Genomic DNA, 22,567 nt, shown 5'->3' on the forward strand with positions numbered 1-22,567 from the left:
AAAATAGTGGACGGTAGAGAGTTATTAGTAAAAAAGAAAAACACAAGGCTTTCCCAGGGAGAGGCGCTGGGATCTGGCCACATCATTGCTGGTAGGGTTTTAATTTTTTTTAACTTGATACCTTATGTCCTGTGAAGTGCATAAGCTTAAGGGAACACTGATGAATTTTTGCCCCTTTATATACCCCTGTATTAAAACATTTCCAGCAGCCCCAGGGGCTCCCTGGTGCCCCTATTCCCTCCACCCTCAAGGGTAACTATCATTCTGGCCTCTATCACTTTAATTAACTTTTCTTCTTTTTAACTCATAAATATGTACTCTTTTGTGTCTGACGTCTTTCAACTCTGTCAGATCCATCCACATTGAGGCATGTATACAAGCTCTTGCTTTCTCATGCTGGATGACAGTTCACTGTATGAATATTCTATAATTTATTTACCCATTCTAGTATCGATAGATATTTGGGTTGTTTCCAGTTTGGGGCTATTATGTATAAAACTGTTTTGGATACTGTTACCTACGCATATATAAATGAGTGGACCTAAACACTCATTTCTGTTGGATTTATGCCCAGAAGTGGAATGCTTGGATCCCAGCGTAAGCATATGCTTTTAGCTTGCATGGTACTGCCAAACAGTTTTCCAAAGTGCTTGTACCATTGTGCACCTCCCACCAGCAGTGTATGAGAGTTCCAGTGGCTCCACATCCTCAGCAACACTTGGTACTATCAGTCTGGCAGGCATGGACTAGTATTTCATCGTGGTGTTCATTATGTGTTTTCCTGACGACTCATGATGGGTCAGCACCTTTACATGGGTTTATTGGCCATTTTGTGAAGGAAATGCTAAGGAGAAGATCAGAAAGTATCACCTCGCCCATCTCTCTCAGGACATGATCTACTTCTACTTAACAGAGAAGATAATTCCACGGGGCTGGAGCCCTCTCGACTGCCAGGTCGGACCTGTCACATTCTCAGGGGCCATCCTTGTGTCTCTCTCTTTCTCTGCACTTTCAGAACAGATGAGCTCTTCTGTCAAAGGCTGTGCACCATACTCCCTCTCTTTGCTGCACATCGCCTCTGCTGGTTCTTTCCCCTCTGCTTAGACACCTGCTCAAGTCCTTCTTGTCACAATAGCAACTGTCTCTTAGCAACAGCACAGTCACTACTCCAATCCCTTGACTGCAACACACACTGCCCACCATGTCTTCTCTCCGTCCCTCCACCGCTAAGCTCGGGAAAGTGTCCTGCAGTCCCTGGCTATTCCTTCCCTCTTGTGGGCTGCTCCCCTGCTGCCGTTTCATGGACACAGCCCTGACACAGGCTGAAAGATGCCCTGGTTGTTGGAGGGACCAGAGGCATGTGAGGCCGCATCATGCGTGGGCACTCATGCTGCTGACAGCTTCCTTCTTGGTATCATCTCTTCCTTGGCTCCCGTGATCCACGGATTTCTTTCAGGAGTTGCTTCTTGAACTTCTCTATGGCCTCCTGTATTTCCTATGGGTAGTGTTTCACCCCCTCTATTCTAATTCTACACATTTTCCTTCTGCAAATTCCACTCCTGTGTCCTCAACTACCATGCACAAACTGATGCAACCCACATCTTCTTCTTCAGCCCTCAACCATGCACAGGACATCATGTAGCTATACCATGGCCATCTCACACTCAGCAACTTCAACTCTGAACTCACAACCTTCCCTACAGATCTGATTCTTTTCTGCTATTTCCAGGTTTCACCCCTTGTCTGAGCCAGAAACCTGGAAGTCATTCTCGACCCTTCATTCTCCTTCCTCTGCCATGAGACCACTTTCCCTACTGCATATAAGGAATGCTCCTTCTCATGAGGGCAAACTGGTTTTCTTTAGCATGTCAGCTCCAAAGGACTGGAAGCAGATTCCTGTAGTCTACTGCTGAGAAGACTGCTAAGATCACGCTTGAGCTTGGGGAGAAGGAGTGTCATGATCCACTAACTACATCTGCCATGGGCACAGGGATAGAGGGGAGCATATGGCTTCCAACCTCTATATTTGCTGACCGTGGGTTTTATGCTGCCAAGAATATTCTTGCTTTTTTATGTTCTTGACCAAAGCCTACTAAACTTTCAAGATCCATCTTGATTCCCCTCTTCCTTCCTCACATCTCCCCCCCAATTCTCCAGTTCACACCGATTTATAGACTCCCTGGCCTGTCACAATGCTTCCTATGCACACTTTATATTTTAGCTCTTTATTATCACGTACTTCTAGCAATTGTCTCAGGCAAGTAAATCTTACTCCAAGAAAATACTTTGAAATTCTTCTGCACACTGACCACATGTATATGCTTCTGCAGGGGCAGCACAGTCTGGGCTGTTTGGTCTCAGTCAATTCTTATAGTATTACAAGCAGTGACAGTCTCTCTCCACCCTCCTGGGAGGCTGAGAAACAGACTCACCGAGCAGCTGGTTGGCAGAAGAGGTGGTGAGGTTAAATTGCTGCTCCAGATACTTCCCCAAGAAGGCAGCGAAGCCAGCCACCACTGCAATCTCCATGCAGGCGGCCAGGATGATGCAGGTAAACACAGGGTTTGAGAGCAGGTGCTTTGTGACCTTCGGGATCACTGCAGGGAGAGAAGCAGAGGACAAAGGTCACACACTGCACTCCCAGGCCTTCTGCCCCCAAGGCCCCAATTTGACCCATCTCAGTAAACAGCATCAGGAGTCACCTGGTTGCTCAGGCCAAAGCCTATAACCTGTTAAGTCAGCCATAATTGTGAAAACTCTGGCTTCAAAATGTAGGCTGATTTTTTTTTTTTTTTTTTTTTGTGGTACGTGGGCCTCTTACTGTTGTGGCCTCTCCCATTGCGGAGCACAGGCTCCGAACGCGCAGGCTCAGCAGCCATGGCTCACGGACCCAGCCGCGGGGGATCCTCCCAGACCGGGGCACAAACCCGTGTCCCCTGCATCGGCAGGCGGACTCTCAACCACTGCGCCACCAGGGAAGCCCTATGCTGATGTTTTGTCAACTAAACTGACAACTACTAAAGCAGGAGAAACTACACCATGCTTTTTTTTTTTTTTTTAACAGCACACTGGAAACACTATTTTATAAGCCATCACAAGTTATTTCCATCCAAAAAAAAAGACAGAGGAGTTTGGGGTTTGTTTCTCAAAAGGGAAAATATAACTTAATCATATTATAATTATAAATGTATTAATTATGTTATATTAATACATCTAAGTATATATTATCAATATACCTGTGATGAATATTTATAATGGTGTGTGTTAAGAAAATATATTTAATCATTTTTTTCAGCAACTTTTTTTTTAAATTTTATATTGGAATATAGTTGATCAACAATGTTGTGTTAGTTTCAGGTGTACAGCAAAGTGATTCAGGTATACATATACATGTATCTATTCTTTTAAGAAAATATATTTCATCTTAACAGTTTCAAGAAAGAAATGAAATTATAGTGTATGTATATGCATACACACATACACACACACACACACAATACATATAATCCAGCCTCCACCCACCCACCACCCTTCCTTCTCACAACCACATTCGCCTGGCCAAGCTTCCATGAGCTTTCACTTGGGGAAGACTAGGGTCTTGGTTTTCACTCTTGATCCAATATAATCCTCCCCTATGCAGTAGTCAATGGGAGCAGCTCAAATCAGTTTCCTACTCAAAACTCCACATGGCCAAAATCCACACTTGGTACGATGGCCCACAGTCTGCCCCTTGGCTATATCTGATCACACTTCTGATCACGCTCCATCCACCCTCTGCTCCAGCCCCACCTGCACCTGGTCCTCCCCACCCAGCCCTTTGCACCAGGGCTCTTCCCTCCATTAAACGCTCTGAACCCAGATCTTTGCTCCATCTCTTCCTTATTCCTCAGGTGGTCTTTCCTCAACGCCCAAGGCAACCTAGAAGCTGCTGCCCACCCAGCCCTGATGCTCAGGGCTCAGATGAGAGTTGATGGTGGGCAAACGTGCTTTGTGGCTTGTGTACCGCTTTAATTACCAATGGAGCCAAAGCAGGTTTTGTTGAGGTGATGCATTTCAATCTTATTTTATTATACTCTGTTTTTCCTAAAGTAGGTGGTTTCATAAACCAGTCAGATTTCCTTTTAATGTGGTGCTTTTACAAGTGAGAGATTTGGGTTTCTTAAAATCCTTTGAATGTAATCACATTATTTGGCTCTTTCCAGCCATTAGAATCCTTTGTACATGGTCTTTGACCAGATCTCCTCAGCTATGGAGTGATGACATATTCTGGCAGTATGCAAGGGGTCTGGGGGTATCAGAACCCCATCATTTCAATACTTATGCCATTATTTTGACGTGCACTTAGTAAAAAAAAAAAAAAGTTAACTAAAATAAAACTGATACATCAAATGCATGATTTCATGGCTACCATGGCTTAAGATGATGCTAGGTTAAAACAAGTAGATTTAAAGTTATTTAAAGAGAAAGTTATGTAAATAATGGTACAGGTGGTAAGAAATAGGCAAAAATGTGTAAAAGTGGTGTACCAGTGACAAGTTAGGGGATCTCTGTTCTGCTGTACTCATAATAATGTGGAACATTTGGCATGTGGTGTACTTGTTTCCACCTGTGTAAATAGAAGAAGATAAAACAGAGTCCCAGATGAAGCAAGTACTATTCCAAGTCTAGGAAAAACCAATCAGTGCCCATGGTCATACAAAATAAACAGGTGAGCAATGTCTAACACTGCATTCCAAGGTGATGAATTAGCCAGCTGTCCTAAAGAAGAGAGCTAATTACACAGGCTCAATCTCATTTCCTAGGAGATGAAACCTCTAAATGGCCCAACTAATTAGAATAAAATAATAATAGGAGATACATAAGTTTTTAATAATGTTAACAGACAAGCTCAATAAATCAAAATAACAGAACAATGGGTCAGGAACTGGCAGATACACACAACATAAAATTTATCATTTCTGGGAAAGATACCAAGTTTCAAAAATGAAAATCTCTATATAAGATAGGGACTTAAGGATCCTTTGACGTACTAAAAGGAACTTAGTTATGGAAATGGACTGAGCCAGATGATTGGAGGCTCAGAATCACTGTAGGCTGAGCAATCTGATTCTGTATCCCAACCAAGAAACAACCAGACAATAACCAGAGCTGGTGGCCTCAGCTGTTCCACGGTGGTTTCTCGTTAAACTACTAAAATCTTAGGAAGGTAACTCTTGGATTAAATGCAGGTGCACACATGCACAAAATAAAACAAAAACTTTAAAAATGGTAGGAATAAGAATAAAGATGGTGAGAAAACAACTTTAAATCCATAGTATTTATATATTTATACCTGCTTTATTGCAAGGGACTGGCCTTTATGCGTGTGTTCTGTTCATTTTTTACAGGGTTTCGAGCATTTATAATAATCTGACTTTTTTAGAAATGTCATCTCAAATATTTGTCTAGAAGAGGTTACACTTAAAATCTATGTTTAGGGGCTTCCCTGGTGGCGCAGGGGTTAAGAATCTGCCTGCCAATGCAGAGGACATGGGTTCGAGCCCTGGTCCGGGAAGATCCCACATGCTGCAGAGCAACTAAGCCCATGTGCCACAACTACTGAAGCCCGCACGCCTAGAGCCCGTGCTCCGCAACAAGAGAAGGCACTGTGATGAGAAGCCTGCACACCGCAACAAGGAGTAGCTCTCGCTTGCCACAGCTAGAGAAAGCCCGCGCACAGGAATGAAGACGCAATGCAGCCAAAAATAAAATAAATAAAATAAGTAATAAATTTTGAAATAAATAATAAATAAATAAAATCTATGTTTAAATGTTGGAAAATTTTTCTTTGTTAAATTCACTTTATTAAGTATTGTAAAAATAATTAGAGAATGTTGACTGTGTAATGTTCAGAAATGTGTACTGTTTGACAAATATAGAAGATGAATACATTGGGCATAAACGAAAGGTAATGAAGTATTTGTCTTCATAAACAAAAACCCTTGGATGTTAAGACACCATCACCATAAATCACTGCTAATAAGTGAAGGCTGATTTGCTATAGTGTTTGGCACATTGTGATGGTGTAATGTACCTGTGACAAGGGACTGGTTGATTATGTCACAAAACACCAAGCTTCACAGAGAGTGGTATGGATTACATGGGCGACCACAGCACTTCTTGTAATAAATGAATTTGAAAGCCCCCAGCCATTCATGTTTTGGTGGGTAATAACACTGTTGTTCCAACATTGTAGTCTTTTGGCATTAAGATATTTAAACTTTGGAAACACTGTTGACAAACAGCACGTTGGGGACATTTTAGGAAAACCATCCTGTACCATACTTTTATTGTAGGCTTCATTTTCTTTGTTACGGTGCAGACTCTTTAGATCTGGGGATTTCAGTAGGAGAAAGCACCACAGCCACACTTGCTTGAAAATAAAACTGCTGCTGAGCTGACACCACCGGCATCCTCCAAGTAGGAACTAAGTTCTCTGGCTCAGAAATGATGCCAATGAGGAGATGAGTTTGATCACATTAACTGTTTGGGCCTCGGTACCTCCTTGTCCTTGGTCATGGCCATCGTGGTTTATTTGGGGATGACGAGGGCACTTTTCAACAAAGGCAACTCCAGCTAATGGAACGTTTCCATACTTCAGCAAGCATTTTAATTATTCCAGAGATAATTCCATTTCAGTTGGAAGGGTTCCTTGTCAAGATAGGAGGCTGCCTGATTTTGTTTTAATATCTAATGCCCAATTTTGCCTTGGATTAGATGTGAAAATCATTAAGTTTGAGAATTATCTGGCTGAAGGCCCAGGGAAGACTCAGTGGGCCTCATCTGCATGAAGAGCCTTCTTTTTTCCACCTATACCCAGCCAATTCGCCTCCAGAAATGACAGCTTCCTCTTGCGTTCAGCTATTTTCCTCCCAGTTTCTTCCCCCCATTCTGGGTTTTATTGCAATGACTTGTAGTACTGTCAAAGAAGATTCCTTTTCAAAGGTTCAATCTACCCTCCAAAGCCCCAATATGAAAAGGAGTATTAATTAGCTTGATCCTAGGGCTATCCCAGTGTTCCAAGCTTTTTCATGCAAATGGATTGTTAAGCCCATAAAATGCTAACTTTCCAAGGTGGCTGTAGCTAATGAGGTGGCCCAGACAAATAGAAATTGGTGAACCAAGGCCACACCAGGCTACCAAACACCTACAGTCTCCCAGAGCTATTTGCTTCTCACCTTCTGATTTAGCCTCAGAAGTTGGGAGCTGGGGTAGGAGGCAGGCGGGCTTGTACCATGCAGCCTCACAGCTAGGGAAACCTTTTCACCTCTCATCAGGAGCATGGCGATGCTACTAGAGGAATGGTACGAAGTTGGGAAGAGTGGCAGGGGAGTGATCTCCAGGGAAAACAAGTTTGCTACTGCTAGTTTTTGGAAGGCAGTCATGTAGGATGGAGTTTCTTGGAAAATTGTGGGTTCTCTAAGAGGGAGAAAGGCAGGTTTAGAGAAGTCGTGAGGATTAACCCTGACAGAGCATTTCCTGTGTGCCAAGTACCATTCTAACTGCTTACACATCCACTCGCATGATCCTCACAACAAACTGTGTTCCTGGGATGATTAAAATCCTCCATTTACATATGAGAAGACTGAGGCAGACAGCGGCCCCATGGTTAAGGAAGCAAAGCAGAAACTCACACCCTGGCACCTGCTGCCACACCGTGTGCTTATAACCATTGTGCTGTTCTGGTCTGGGTTCTGAGGGGTGCTGATGTTGGCTTGAGGACTAAGCATGCAGGCTGCCCCTGGTAATCAAGCTGCGGCTTAATTCTTAGAATGAAGAATAATAAAACATTCCCACTAGGGTTAGGGAAAATGAACAGATCTGACATGACTAAGGGCTTAGTCCATGTCGTTTGAAGGCAGAGAAGTAGGAAAGGAAGGGAGGGGGACAGAGGAATGAAAGAAAGGATTGGAGAGCCTACAGAAGAGCCCTGTACCACAGAAAAGGTTTCACTGAATAAGGTTGTATAAAATAATGGCTAAGAACCTGGTCTGAGGAGCCAGGTCACTGGGATTTGAATTCTGGCTTCAAGACTGACCAGAGCACATGACTCCATCCCATGGATTGCCACAAACATGAAATGAGACCCACTGCATGTAAAGCATGTGGCCCAGGGCTTCTAGTCTAGAATACAGGTAAGACTCTGATGGGATTAACGGCAAAGATTTACTGTATAGCACAGGGAACTGTATTCAATATCCTGTAATATCCTATAATGGAAAAGAATAGAAAAAAAGAATATATATATATACATATGTATATATATATGCATAACAATCACTTTTCCGTACATCTGAAACTAACACAATATTGTAAGTCAACTATACTTCAGTAAAAAAGAGTCCGATAGGATTAATAGTAATCATTATAATAGAAGTAATCCTTGGCTATGTTAGGGAGAGAGCCCTTGGGCTGGGAGGAGGACATCAGGCTTCCTACAGGAATGCCTATGTGATCAGATGTGATGAGTAGAGTGGGGAAGAGACTGGAGCAGATGAACTGAGCTCCTGGGAGCCAAGGGCTTTCCAAGAAGAACCCCCTTCTGCAGGGGGCTGTTCAGCAGGTCAGGGGGTCAGGAGGCACAAGTCCTTGTCCACTGCCCTTCCTGGGAACTGGAGGTACTCTGGGAAGTGCTCAATGTGGGGCTCAGTTATACTCCCCTTGACCCTCAGATCTCTCTGCCTTCAGTCTCTCTACTGAAGTTGGCCTTGACTTTCTTTCTCTTTAATAACACTGCTGTCAATATAGCATGGTTAACATCTCCCAAGATGGGAGATGGAGCCAGTCTACGCAACTGCTCAGGAATCATGACAATGACCGCCAAAGCCTGCCTCGCAACCAGTGTTGGATGGGCACCATGGCAAGGTTTCTCATTTTTAACTCTCACAACTATTACAATAGGGGGTGGTCCTACCATCCTCATTTTAGACCCAAGGAAACCAAGGCTCCCTTGAGAGGCTGAAACCCAACAGTCCGCATCCAGAATGCAAAACAGAGAAGCGAAGGAGGGTGGATTTGAACTCAGTTCTGCCTGTACTCTGGGACTCATCTCTAAATCTTCAGGTTTCTGGGTGGGGCCTCGAATCAACAGAAAAGTACTTTCCTAAAAGGTGAGCCACCATGAAGTGCTTCCCAACATAGGAGACCCATGACCAGAAGAGAACAGGGGTGGGGGCATCTGGGTGAGATAAATAACAGTATTCAAGTCATGACCAAAAAAAAAAAAAAAAAGAAAGAGGAAGGAAGAAATAATGGAGTGCAAAAAACACACCATCATGGAGGCACAAGAGTGAAGCCAAGGTAGAGCGAATCCTGGGAAAAATGAAGTTTCATGGGGTAGCGTGAATGTTCACCAGCCACCAAGTTGGTTCCCACACGCCCAGGGCAGGCTGTCATCCCGGCACCACTGACCCCACTGGATGCCCTTGTCTGGGTCCTCCCATCTGTCTCATAGGAGGAGCCAGGTGCTCTCAGGTAGAGCAGAGGTGGAGCAGCTCCATCCCCAGACATGGGCATTGTGCCTGGTAAGAGCAGATGCTTAGTATGTGCAAGGTAGATTAAAGAATCCAATAAAGAAACAAATGAACTGCATAGCCTTGAAAGGTAACTGTCATAGTCTCTTAAGGAACATTAGCTGTAGAAACAGAGACCAATTTATGATCACACCATCCATGATGTTCCGCAGATTCATGGGCTGTGAGAATAATTAGCCAATACGGTCATTTCCATCACTGATTCTGGAGGTGCCCAAACCATCCCTTGAGTATGTAGGGGTGGGGGAAATCCCAGTGGGAGGGGAGGCCCGTGGTGCCTCCCGGAAGCAAACGCCTACCATGAACTTGGCCCCAGACCAGCAGCCTTGGGCCCCCTGTGGCCTCATCACTATAGAGGAGCCCATCCCCTAATCTCTGCCTGGGGCATCCAGGGGAGCTTCTGGCACCCTCTCACGGCTAACTTTGAAAGCAGTAACTACCAGGCTTCTGTCTGCCCATCTTCAGTAAGGTAACAGGCAGACAGTAACACCTCCCTTGGATGGAGAAGGTCGCGGTTTGAAAGAACAAACAAGAAGCCATCAGCACAGGAAACGAGCATCTACAGCGAAACCCAAGTGTCAGGTGAGTGTGGATCGCTTAGGACAACCCAGAGCCCATCAACTCCACTGATTCTTGAAAAGTCACCACCTCCTTACAGCCACACCAAGGAGGAGCAGTGTGGTTGCCCACCAGCCAGTTTAAAGCAAGAACTAAGTGTCCACAGAGGCATGCCTAGGGGTCATCCCAGTCATTTCCTGGCATCAGCAGTGTGAAGTCAGAAACATGATCTCCACATATTTCAGAGGTGGAGGAAGGAGCTTGGGAAGCAGCAGGCTCTTATTCAGACCCCAATACTGCATCTTTCCATGTTGGCCACAGACAGAAAATGACTAAGGAAATCAAGAGTCTCCTGTAAGCGAACAGCCACTTTTATAACTTCACGCCAGCCCCTAGAACCTTCTCTGGGAGCAGGGCATCCCACCTCAGTGGTGGCCAGGCTCACTGCGTCTGACATTCACAAAAATGCTAACGATGGGAGAATTCATTCCTGGGAAGTCTGGAAAGAGAAACAGCAATGTCCAGAAAAGAAACGGTGAAGCCAAGCACCCAAGCTGACGAACGTGCCCATCTCTAAACCTAGGCTTCCTAATGCTACTTCCGGAAGTGCTGGGTTTACAGCAGGTCTTCTCAGAGCCTTCAATATGCTAATGTCAACCTCCAAGAGTCATGTCACAGACTGTCCCAAGCTTATTTCATCAGTGGGTCACCTCCCCCATTTTATCTTATATGCAACTGCAGAGAAATTAGCCCCTGGTGGAGACCCCTCAAGGGACCCCCACCAGCTCTGACATTTGTTTTCTACTGGGAGTTCACTTAGAATCTTCTGGGGAGCTTTAAAGACACCCAGACGCCTGGGTCACCTCTCTCCCATCCCCCTTCCCCACCACAGACTCAGAGAATCATAATTTGTAGGGATGCGGCCCCTGAATATGTGTGTTTCAAGAAAGCCCACATGCAATGCTGACTCAAATCCCCAGTTGGGAAACAATGGCTCATAAAATAAAGTCCAGTCTCATTAGAAGGGTAATGAGAAGGCCCTCAATAATTCATTCATAATTTTACCAAAGACTTACTGGGCAGCTTTGGATCCCAGGAACTCTGCTGGATGTGGAAGCTGAGACCAGCCTGCCTTCTATCATGACCTTCCCTAAATCCTCTTCCCAAAACCAGATGTCTCTCTTCCATGCACATCTCAGGTATGCCAGCCCGGAAGCCTTTGCCCTCCCCTCCATCCATGGGAATCCTGCTCGTCCTTCAAGATCAGGCTGAAATGATGCACCCTTCACGCACCTGTCTTCAAATCCTCCCTCTGTGGTCCTCACTATATCCCTTTGAACCTCCCATAATCCTCGCCACCTTCTATCCTGTATCATAGCAACACTTCATAAGTGCCAGAAGAGTTAGCATGAATAAAAGAGTCCTGGGATCCCATAAGTCTGAGAAATATAGACTAAAGCAAAGTCAGCCAGCTGGCCTCAGAGCTGGCCTTCTCAGAGCCTTTAACACAAACATATTCTATGACTCTCCAAGAGCATCATAGTATACATATGGTTTCCCAACTTATTTGGTCATGTAACCACTACTCCTGGTTATCATTGATTTGTTTTTCTCTGAGCATCTCAGAGGACTCAGGTTCCAAGGAACTCCCATTGGGAAATGCTGTCTTCTAGTTTCTCCCCTCCTTCCCTCCTTCCTCCCTTCCTTCCAAAACCACGAGGAGCATCCACAGGTGTGCCAGGCATCGTGCTAGGTGCTCTCACCTATGTGCATCTCAGGCGCTTTGCTGAAATAACTTGAGATGGAGAATCATGACTGATTCACGGATATAACCCCCAGCACATCCTCCATCGACACTGATACGAACACGATGAAACCACTAACCAGTCTGGACCCTGGGGACCTGTAAAAATGACACCTGTGACACGGCAGCCTCTGAACCACAGCTTGGCATAGAATTCCAAGTGGTTGGGAAGGCAGATGGTTTCCTTGGCCACAGAATCAAGAAAGAAGACTTTAACAGGAAACCCACACGAGGGGAAAGCACAGTTCTGAAGATGAATCGCACAATAAAAAACACTCAGCCGTTTAGCCCGCAGAACAAGGACTCTCAGATCACCAGGCTGCTCACAATAACACTATGCTGAAAGGCAACAGGCCCTTCATTAAGAAAGATGTAGCAGAAACCGACTGCTGGCTGGCAGACGATGGAGGTGGCTTGGCAGAGATGCGGAAGCCAGAGGCATGAGCTGGGTCCCACGGCCAGGCCAACGCATGTGGGGCCCCCGCAGGAACAGTGGGTGGCACAGAGGTGAGGGGCGAGTATGCACCCTGCCCAAGCAGCAAGATGCTCGCTAGGAAGTTGGGCAAGTAAAGACACGCACCCAAAGGCACAGTGCAGGTCAGCCTGAGCCACTGGGCTGGCAGACCCTCCGATTTGGTGGCTGAAGCACCAGGAGCAGATCCTCCTCCCCACACAGGTAAGTCACCTGGGAGCCAGCCGTAACACTCAGCACAGGTGGAGCTCCTGCTAAGCCAGTGTCTGCGGGTGGGTCAAACACAGGCCAAAACTCTAGGAGGGGCTGTGTGTGAGGACAGCTTTAGGGAAAGCAGCAAACCGTGCTGGGTTGGGCAGTGCCTGTCCAACGATCCATGCACCCCTCCATTTATCAGATGTGTACTGAGCATTGGCCATGTACAAGGGCAAGGGCAAAGACGGATGTGGTCCCTGACCTCATGGAGCTTATGGAGGAAGTGATCACTCCTACAAAGGTCACATTCTGACCATGACACAGAGAGCAACATGCCATGGAGGGGGTGCCATCAGGAGGTCAGGAAAATGTCCTTGGGGAAAGGATGTGTGAGCTGATGTCTGAAGATGGCATCAGAATTCCAGGGGTGGGAACAGCAAATGCAAAGTCCATTGAGCCTGGGGAATACGGAGGACTAAAAAGAGGCCAGCAAGGTGAGACTGGTATGGTGGGAACAGGGCGGCAGGTGTGAGAAGAGGCTGGAGGAGCAGAATCTCACTGGGCTGGCGGCCACGTGAAGGGCTCGGCCTCTATCTGTCAGGATCAGACGCATTCTGAATGTATCCCAGTGTGGATGACAGCCTGGAGGGGTAGGGCAGACTGGAGTACAGGACAGACCATGAGTGGGAAGGAGAGATATTTAGGTGCTAAAGTCAGAAGAACCCGGTGATGGATGGCATTAGGGGTGTGGGTGGGCAGAGGAGTGGGGAAGGTACCAACCCAGGCAGATTTCATCTCCTCTAGAAATGAAGGTCCTCTTGAGTCGGGCTCTGCATATCCTCTTTTGAAGAGGGAGAAAGTGGACATTAAGAGTGGTAGTTTAAAAAAAAAAAAAAAGGGCTTCCCTGGTGGCGCAGTGGTTGAGAGCCCGCCTGCCGATGCAGGGGACACGGGTTCGTGCCCCGGTCCGGGAAGATCCCACATGCCGCGGAGCGGCTGGGCCCGTGAGCCATGGCCGTTGAGCCTGCGCGTCCGGAGCCTGTGCTCCGCAACGGGAGAGGCCACAGCAGTGAGAGGCCCGCGTACCTCAAAAAAAAAAAAAAAAAAAAAAAAAAAAGAGTGGAAGTTTCTCCAACACAGTAAAGGCTTTTGTTCCATCCACCCCAGACCGATCCCTTTTTCCTTCTCAGTTGGTTCATTAATAGTAGAGTGGATCTTTGTGGTAAATAGAGGAACAGAGGAAAGAGTTCGGGTTTGCGAGTCTCAGACCCAAGTCTGGTCCCAGCTGCATCCTTCACAGCTGTGGGAACCTGGGTGCACGGTTTAACCCCCCAGAGCTCCGTGTCCCCATGGGTGGCATGGAGATTGGTAATGACACGCACTTTATCAGCCGTACTATGGGGGCCAAGTGGGGGGTCTGTGCAAGTGCTTTGGAAGTCATCAGCTGTACTCCAGCACGTTTTTTAAGATTCTGAGCCTGAAGGCCCACCCCCACCTTGCCAGCTCAGCCATCACCCGCTGTCACCTGGTGCAACTATCTTTTCTGGGACAGGAAGAGGCCACTTGGCAGTCAGCATGAAGGGCGCAGAGACAAGAGTGCTCAGCTTTTGACTTCTCTGCTCACTCAGTGATCAAAGGTGGGCTCTCCCTTCAGATTTTAAACTGCTGGTACAGTGACACTCATCCCCGCTGGGAAGTCCATCAGAGGGTCAGGACACACCAATGCTTGCAGGAAGTTGTCCTTCCCTTCCTTTTCAGCTGGACCCTTGTCTAGAAGACTCATTGTTTTAGGACACGTCTGCAGCCACAGTCACAGTTTTAGTACACGCTGTTGAAAAGTCACTTAGCACTTGCTGACGCCACTTTTTTTTTAAAGAGAGTTTGTTTATTGCCCGAAGATGCAGCACAATATCATGGTTAAGAAGACAGACACGGAGGCCCTCCACGGTTCACATGCCTTTCCTTTCCATCTGTAAGCCTCAGTTTCCTGGTCTGTAAAATGGTACCAATGTCTCATGGGGTTGGGGGGGTTACATATGATGGTGTAGGAAAAACAAACGTTGGCTGCTATTATGTGTGTATGTGCGTTTGTGTGCGCACTGGCAAGAAAGTGCTCATTTGTTCACTCATTCATTCATTCAAACCATATCACCTACGTGCCAGGCACTAAGCTAGGGAGTGGGAACAAAAAAGATGAATGAGAGCTTCGTGTCCTTGGAGAAGCCACAGGCTTTGGGAAGATGCAGCCAAACAGACGGGCCACTGTGTAGTGGGGGTTACCCCAAGTGCTTTGCGGGGGCTTTGAGGGCAACAGAGGAATGCAACTAATCTAGTACTGAGCAGACAGGGGCATGAGCGCAGAGGGGCTACAGGGAGGGCTTCTTGGGAAGTTAGGGACCGAGTCCAGCCCAGAAGTGGATCAAGGGAGGTAGGGCATTGCAGGCAGAAACAGCAGCAAAGAGAAGAGTGTATGAGGTGATCTGAAAACTGTACAGAACGTGATGGGGAAGCTGGACACACCCGTGGCTACAGAAACCCGTGGCTGCAGAAAGGGCCTGGTTCCTAACCATCAAGGCCCCCCCAGGGCAAGTGACGCTGGAGCCAATTTCCAAATGCAACACACAACTGTGGATGTGACAATAAACACACTAGCTAATGATAATACTGTCCATTTGTCTGTAACAGTCCCCTGAATTCTTTCCTCCCACCAGATCTAGACTTTTGTAAACCATTCTGCAAACTCTGAGCATCCAGATTCAATGAGACCACGCTACGTGCAGCCCCGGCCCCCAAGGGGAGGAGATGAATCAGAAAAATGCTCCGAAGAACAAGAAGAGGGAGGAGGGGCTTTAGAGCCAGGGAGGAAAGGAAAAGTTCTTTGGTGGCACAGCTGAGATGCAAAAATGCATCTTGGATTTGCAGGCTCCCACCTCGGGGAGATGCTGTAGTTTCACAAGCCCAAGCATTTGTTTCCCTGCTGCCTGCTTTGTGAAATGGATATGTGACAGTCATCACAAGACGGGGACATCTGGGCTGTGCAACAAGTAACAGCTTCTCTACACAGTTCTGGAACAAGATTCTGAGCTTTCCATCTCTCAACTTCTTATCACAATTGCAAACCCCAACTGGTGGCCAACTTTGTTGGAACTAGACCTTCAAAGCCTGCTCTGGGGGGAGAGGGCTCTGGAAAGTGATCACAGGCCTGAAGTTCTCTGTCACTGAACGAGAGCTCTGTGTCCTCACCTATAAACGGTAATAAGTCCTAATATTGACCTTATGCAGCTGCTGTAAAGTTACACCAGACACCACACGGTAAAACCAAGAGGAGCTGAACGACACGATCAAGGTTGTATGACTAGGAAGTGGCTCAGCTGGATTTGAACCCAGGTGAGCAGCCCCACGGCTCTCCCAGGAGCAGAAGAGGCTGTGTGTCTTGGTCCCAGAGGGAAGGAAGGTGGAGTGGCTGCTCTCGGGCCAATGGCAGATCTTCTCAGGGGCCTTTGCTATCTGTAGAGCTTGGCAGGGCACACAGATTGATGGCTAGAAAAGAAACCCATTTGCAAGCTCAGATGAAATGGATGAGAAATTGCAACATATAGATCTGTAGAGCAATGTTAATTCCTCTGATACGTGTAACGATGCTCAGCTTATCTGTACCTGTAAATGTGTTGCAGGCTGTATGCAGACCAGCGGGGCTTCCGAGGCTGCAAATCAGATGAAGAGTTTGGGAGCGCCTGGCAGCATCGCATGCTGCTTTTGGTGGAAATGTCCACGTGGCAGAAACATTTTGTCTCATGTGGAAAAAATGAAGGATATAAACCACCGTGGCTCCCTCTCCGTGTGCTGGCATGAGTAAAATTTATTAGCATAATAGCTCGCTCCACTGTACCCTGGCTCCTGGGGATTCTTCTAGACACGCTGCCTTCCTTTCCTGCTGGGACATCCTTTAGGTCCATTAATGGACCTGACGCCTCCGGGAATTGTTAATTCTAAATTAAAAATCATTAACTATCCAAGTGGAGCCCATGTATACACAGGCCATAACTTGTGATGGCTCTGATCTAGTGAGCCTCAGACCCATCTACCCAACTGTGTACTTGTCAGCTCAGACACAGCAAGTTCAGCACTCATCTTGTCATTGGTTCGACTTTGCCCACTGTGTGCCTCCCCTGCTACTAAACTTGCTCCAGAATCTAAGTTGCCTTGGTGACCGCTGTGTCCCTGGAGCCTGGCGGGATCTCAGTAAATGCTGACTGAATTAACAAATGGGTTAACCAGTAATTGAATCAGAGCCCGAGAATTCTGAAACCATGGCATCCCTCAAGACTCAGCTCAGCTCTGCACTGGACCCAAGAGGTGGGCTTTTGCTGCCTGTTGACTGTATTTCCATAACCTATGGTGCTGCCTGGGACTGTAGTTCTCATCACATTAGGCCGCCTTTCTGACTTGCTGGCCTGTCGCTACATTGGACAGCAAGTTCTCTGATGGCACAATTGTATCATTTTCACCTGTGTATCCCCAGAGATGAAAGATGAGCGATTACAGGTATAGCTCTTACCATCAGAGGCTTAGGAAAGCAGGGCCATCATCCTGGGAAGAGGAAATACCTGGAAAGGCTGCCACCACCCAGGTCCAAGGTGCCCTCCGCAAGGCCCGCTCTCAAGCTAGCCCCATCTATTGCCGTGGATCTGGTCCCTGGGACACTGTGTGGCCAGCTGTGCTATCAGCGGCTCAGCAGGCATCACCCTCAAGCCACCTGGGGGCTCCTGAAGGGGGCCCATTTGGGGAGCCTATTTTAAGAAGCACATACTCCTGAGGGTCCAAGCCAAGGCAACCTCAGAGGACACAAAGCACAGGGTCTTCTCCTCTAACAGAGCATTCTGGCCCCTTTGAGAGATGAATTTTAAGATCATCTACGATTCCACATGACGACTTTGCTAGAAGCCATCCCGGAACATGGAGTCAAACATGACATTAGGTTCTTAAATTAGTCTCTTCTGGGAATTAGCACAAGTTCTTTGAATTCTTCGCTGGCTAACAGGTGGTATTAACTGACAATCTTCCAAGGGCAGTGCCTGAATTCTCACGACCACGCTGTCACCGAGGAACGGTGTTACAACTTTATACTTGTGGAGAGAAGCGCGGAGAAGTTAATGATCGCAGAGCCGGTGAAGGGCAGAGCGGGGATCTGAGTGCAAGGTCACCCGAGGTTCTCTCCGTGGTTCTCCAGCATCTCCATAGAAAGGGCACCTCATTAGACAGAGCTCAGTAAAGAGACTCTCATCAAATCTCTAAATCGAGCACTGCAAGCCTGAGGCGGCAGCTGCTGAAAGTGGGGCTGGCTGTGTGCCCGGTTCCTGCAGAGGTAACGGTCCACCTCTTTCCCACCCCAGCCTCCCTGAGAAGTAACAGCCCAGCCTTGCTCCTGCCCACTTCCAAAATCCAGCAAGTTCTTCAGGGGACCCAGCAGGAAGAGGTCCTTGAATTAGGGAGCACTGTGCATACCTCTCAGTGGGGAGGGGGCCAGGATAGATACCGAGCAGCTTTGAGGCTGTCCGGTCGTCATCCTCACCTCTTAAGGGACTGTAGCAAATGTGGAAATAACCAGGGGCTGTTGATGGGGTTCCTCATCCTCATTCTGCATCGCTGTTTGGGTCTCGCCATTTTGTCAGAAAAGATGCACTTGTTTCCTCTAAAAATGATGATGAGCGCTCTGCTGCATTCTAAAGTGCGACTTTGCTCTCAAGACTGAGTTAATCTTTCTTTCCAGAGGAACACAGCTCTCATCTCTAATGGAGGGGATGGAAGGACAGAGTGAATCTAAGGAAATGCGCTTTGGATGTGGCTTTTCCAGAACGCCTGCGTCAGGCAAAGGGAGCCAACTTCAAAGTCTTACACTGCTTCAATGCGCTTGTAAGTGGCCTGAACGAGTTCAAAGGAGGGTCATGAAACGTCTAGCTCCCTCCTTTCCTCGCTCACTTTCTTCCTTCTACGCACATTTATGTGTATCACACATCAGGTGCTATGTTAGCCACTGGGCTCTCAGCGTGGCGGGGGTTCATCTGTTGCCCCTTTGCTAAATGGTAGTAACTTTGCGTTTGCTTTATGAAGCGTATTTACTTCTCAGGGATCAGTTAAGCACAGGGCCAGGGAACGCAAATCACACAAAACCAATGTGATTCTATTTCAGGTCCCCCAGCATCCTGAGTGCCACCTGCCAATGAGGCGCCCTTACCTCTCAGCTGCTGGAAGCAGGAGGCACTGCTGTCCGGCTCCAGGGGGTGCCTCAGGACCCCGTTGCTGGGCTTGGGTCTCTCGTATTCTCTTTCGGGAAGCATGGCCTGTTCGCTCTCCAGGGCGGGGTCTGAGTGCGGAGGCAGAGACTGTGGAAACCCAAACATCCAGACGGAAGAAAAGAAGAGTAAGGCACCGCAGAGCAGAAACCCACCCCACCAGGCTCCGATCCAGCGGGGGTCGTCCGGGGTGATGTCCAGGTTACCTGCAATCGGAAAGAGCACGGTTAGCGGGAGGGGACCTGGCGGGGCCTGGCATTTGGTGGAGGTTTGCAATCAGTTCTACAGATAGGCCGAGGGCTCTGGAAACGGCCTGGTGGGGGGAAGACTGGCCCATATGCAAAGCAGCCTAGGGCTTCACAGACGTGCTTCTGGTTTTCCTCAAGCTGAAGGCTGATGGCTTTCCCTCCTTCATCTTCTTGTCTACCCTGTGCTTGCATCAGTCTAAACAAAAACAGTGAGAAGCCAGACACCCTCTGAATTTAGGCTGGAATTGACTGGCTTGGCAGAGCTGCAAAGGTCTGCTAACAAAAACACAGGGAAACAGAAACATTTATTGCTCAAGGGTATACTTTAATATGTATATTCACTAGCACCCCCTACGAAGCAGCTAACCTGAGATCCCATTCCACACCCCACCCCCGTCTTAAATCAGTTCACAGAACACACGAGGCGGCGCAGAATGGAAATCAAGAGCCAGGATGCCTGGACTGAAATCCTGCCCACTTCTCGCTATGCGACCTCAGGCCAGTAATGTGAACTCTTCATGCCTCAGCTGACTGATCTGTATAACACTGATGTTATGATGGTACTTACCCTTATCGAGTTGGGAAGATCAAGTGAGCAACACCAGACACAAAAAGCTCAGGATAGCGCCTGGCACATGCTTAAGCACTTAATCGATGTTAGCTTAATATTTATGGTGAGGGTCGTGTGTCCAAGCTGCTAGGGGATGGGTTAATTCAAACCTTGGTTGTGGCCTGTGGTTTGGGGGGCCAGTCCTCTTTTAGAAAGCTCTGCAGCCAAGGTCTATGCTTTAAGGCAACATGCATGTGGTTTGGCTCTCTTGTCTGTGACTTCTTTGATCTGCCAGCTGAAGTCAAGAAGATGTAAGCTACCGCTTACCCCTTGGTAGATGTTTTTCCCTCTCTCTACAACTGCCTTTCGGAGCAGGGCGCTCCTGCATGAGCTGCTTAGAGATGTCTCTTTGATGATGATTCCATATCCCTGGAGCATGGAAGGAAATTCTTGGAGGTCTGGACCACAGCATATGAGCTAAGAACTAATAGGGCTGCAGGCCTGGACCAGATAGATGGATGGGCTTGGCAAGAGAAATGACCACAGTCACCAGATGAACACTCCCCCATTTGTAAAGTGCTCTCCCTGAAGACTCTTCAGCTAACAGTAATGAAAACACCAGCCGTCATTTACTGAGGGCTTACTCTGCACAAGGCGCCATGCGGAGTGCATTCTTAACTGTTCCAATCAACCCTCCCCGCAACCCTACGAGGTAGGGCCTTTTACTGTCCCTATTTCATAGAGATGGAGAAATCGAGGCTTAGAAAGGCTGGGTGCCTTGTCTACATCCACAGAGTTGAAGACTGGAACACAGACATCCAGTCACCAAGGGCTACATACACTCTTTCCCTCTTGACTGGCAGGTCTTTGTTTTGGGCTCCTGGAGGGCCCTTAGTGGGTAATTCCTGTGCTTTGTGCAATGGGTAAGACCACCAGCTCTTCTGACAGTTGGCAAGTTGGCCTTTGCAACATCAGTAGTCTCTGTCCCGGAGACCCTGACATGAGCCCAGCAGCAATAACCAGGGCACCTGAATGGGCCAGTTGCTTTTGTGCAGCTTCATGCCGGAGGGGAGTATATACTCTATAGAGTATATACTCTAGTGGGCTTAGGGTTGAATCCCAGCATTGTTACTTACTAGCATGTGATGCCGGGCAAGTTAGTCACCCTCCCTGACCCTTAGTTTCATCATTTGTGAAATAAAGATGATAGTCATGGACAGTGGTTTCCAGGATGAGAGATAATGAAAAAGCGTCACCTGACACAGAGTCGACTCTTATCTATGGGAGTTCTTAATGTTTTACTTTCAGGGATATATTTATATAAATGGGAATTTTAAGGTACAGACTTTTTTAAAAAGGAGTATGGCATGGGAAAACACAGGGTGATCTTGAAATCATCTTTATGCAAACACAAGAAGAGAAAAGGAAGTCACACCACCTTGGTGCGCTGAGCAAGACTGCTTGCACCAATCGCTTACTGTTTCTCTTCACGTACTGCCAAGCAATGAATGAAAACAAAAGACGGGAAAAGGGAGCTACAGTATTTCCCTCCTTTGTCTCTGGACCCCATAAATCTGGCAGATGTGAGCCAGTAGGGAGAGAGAAATCCTGGCAGTTGTTTGGGAGAACAAAATCAGTAGCACGTAGAAAGTCATATTTTAGATAGGAAGTCAGTGACTGTTCTGTGTGTGAGAAAACATCCCCATGAGAGGGGCTGCGCTGGGGGAGATGGATGTTTATGTGAATTTGGCAACTCGCTCCCTGTAGTCCTGTGCCTGTGGGTGGAAAGACGACACGCACTCACGATCCCTAAGACAGGGGAGGGTACCCGATCTGTGTCAGCATCAGAGTACACCTGCCTCTGGGGAAGGGGCGGGGGACGGGTCTGGAGGGAGATGTGCAGAGGGCAGGGATTTGCAGAGCCAGGAAAATAACAGTTGACTATTCTGGGAAGTATTGATTTTTTTCCCCTCCATTTCAATTATCCAGAGGATGGTGGCAGGGAGAGAAATAACAGGCTGAGAAGAAACCACTCAGCTTTGGAGCGTGCTGCCCTCAGGACTGGTCAGCCTTGTGAGTGGAGCTTCAGCCCAATTTTGGTGGCTCTTGGGAAGACAACGAATGCTTGACACCAGCCTGAGAAATGTCTTTTCTGAGGCACTTCTTTTCTCTACACATCTCTACAATGAATAGTATTTTCAGGAGGTATCTTGGCCATTTAAGATGAATATCCACCCCACCCCCCGACCCGCTGCCTGGCAACAGTCATTGCTCAGCAGATATTGTTCTAGCATTACCTATGCTGAAGGGGAGTTCTCTACGTGGCCTGGCAAAGCATGTCTGCTAGACATTACCCATGTCTGCACTTGGGTCTCCTTCTCTGAGAACGAGGAGGGTTTCACCTCCCTTACTGTGGAGTTAGGTGTGGCCATGCACCACAGAATTTTGCCAATGAAATGAGAGAGAGGAGACACATGTCTCTTCCGTGTGGAGATGTGTATGAGCTGGTGCATGACTCCCCATGCTGTTTTTTCCTGCCTGATCATGAAGCATGTGGAATTCTCCCTAAGATGATGCCTGAGAAGCTACAATGAACAAAATGTGCCTGCATACCTGCATCAGGTATATAACACAAGCAGGAAATAAACCTTTAGTATTTCCAAGTCACTGACATTTGGGGGGTGTTTGTTACTGCAGCATAACTCAGCCTACCCTGACTAGTACAAAAAGCTTAGGAAATAAAAAATCATACTCTTTGGGCTTCCCTGGTGGCACAGTGGTTGAGAGTCTGCCTGCCGATGCAGGGGACACAGGTTCGTGCCCCGGTCCAGGAAGATCCCACATGCCACGGAGCAGCTAGGCAGGCCCGTGAGCC

The 22,567-nt window shown here is 47.5% G+C and overlaps 1 protein-coding gene across 2 annotated transcripts in view; it reads right to left on the bottom strand.

The window, feature by feature from the left end:
• The window catches only part of SLCO3A1 (solute carrier organic anion transporter family member 3A1), a 318,868-nt gene that overhangs the window by 42,645 nt on the left and 253,656 nt on the right, over positions 1 to 22,567 (bottom strand). For both annotated transcript variants that reach the window (XM_082618896.1, XM_082618895.1), the window contains exons 4-5: positions 18,837 to 19,100; positions 2,433 to 2,597 (exon numbers count right to left, since the gene is read on the bottom strand). In XM_082618896.1, coding sequence (XP_082475022.1) covers positions 2,433 to 2,597; positions 18,837 to 19,100 — 429 coding nt within the window. The remainder of the gene's footprint in view (positions 1 to 2,432; positions 2,598 to 18,836; positions 19,101 to 22,567) is intronic.

Source organism: Mesoplodon mirus, assembly GCF_964341445.2.
Source record: "Mesoplodon mirus genome assembly, chromosome: 4".
Classification (NCBI taxonomy): domain Eukaryota; kingdom Metazoa; phylum Chordata; class Mammalia; order Artiodactyla; family Ziphiidae; genus Mesoplodon; species Mesoplodon mirus.